The following is an 850-nucleotide window of genomic DNA, read 5'->3' on the forward strand; positions in this document are numbered from 1 at the left end:
AGGTTATACTAGTAAGGGCGCTAGTCTTTTCTTAAAAGGGGGGCAGCTGTTACGGCTTATAGCGTAACACGGCTATAGTATCTATAGCCTGCGCTATTATAGTAGGCACGCTACACTAGGGATTACTATAGTAAACAGAACTCTAGGTAGTAAGAATAGATCATTAATCTTCTACAAAACCATAGAAACTCACCTTATATAGTAACACTACCTCTCGGCCAGAGATAGTAGTAACTTAGGTCTTATAGTCTAAACTACTGTACATGTCGTCCCTAATCTGTGTCTACGTAAAGGGAACGTTAGAAAAGGTAAGGTCTAGGACGTGGCCGGCCCTTTATGTCGGTTCCTCTAGTGTCTTAACAAAGTCTATACTACTCTCTATTACCTAGTAGGCAAGCTTTGCGCCCTAATCTACCGCCTAGGCCCTAGGCTTAAACATGTCGTAACAGGCGTTAAAGTCTCCCTTAATAAGGCACTTTACTAGAGGGAGTAGGTAGGTAATGTAGTCGATAACCTCTAAGGTCTGTAGTTGTCTATATACATTTAGGATAGCGTAGCCCTTAACGTTAATCTAGACTATATTCTAGCTATAGATTAGGCGGCGTTGTTATGTCTTAAGGTTAGCGCTCTTACAGACGTATGTTATAACGTAGGGCCTCTTCTCCTCTCTCTAGTCCTAGTCCTTACTTTCTTATAAATCGACGGGGGCGTAGCAGTTGTACCCCGGGTGTTAGTACTACCTTAAGAGGTTACTATAAAGGTACTATAGAGTTTATCTCTCTTTCTTATCTTTTTCTTTTTTTATACTACTAGCTTATACGTATAGCTATAAAGACATATAGGCCTTATT

General features: G+C 40.5%; 1 protein-coding gene across 1 annotated transcript; it reads right to left on the reverse strand.

The window, feature by feature from the left end:
• Nucleotides 1-418: 418 nt before the first annotated feature.
• M430DRAFT_101088 (hypothetical protein) lies at nucleotides 419-571 on the reverse strand (the record flags this gene model as incomplete). Its single annotated transcript, XM_024860679.1, has 1 exon — nucleotides 419-571. A coding segment is annotated over one exon (153 nt), but the record flags the coding sequence as incomplete, so codon positions are not given.
• Between the last annotated feature and the right edge of the window lie 279 nt (nucleotides 572-850).

This window comes from Amorphotheca resinae, assembly GCF_003019875.1.
Source record: "Amorphotheca resinae ATCC 22711 unplaced genomic scaffold M430scaffold_5, whole genome shotgun sequence".
Lineage (NCBI taxonomy): Eukaryota > Fungi > Ascomycota > Leotiomycetes > Helotiales > Amorphothecaceae > Amorphotheca > Amorphotheca resinae.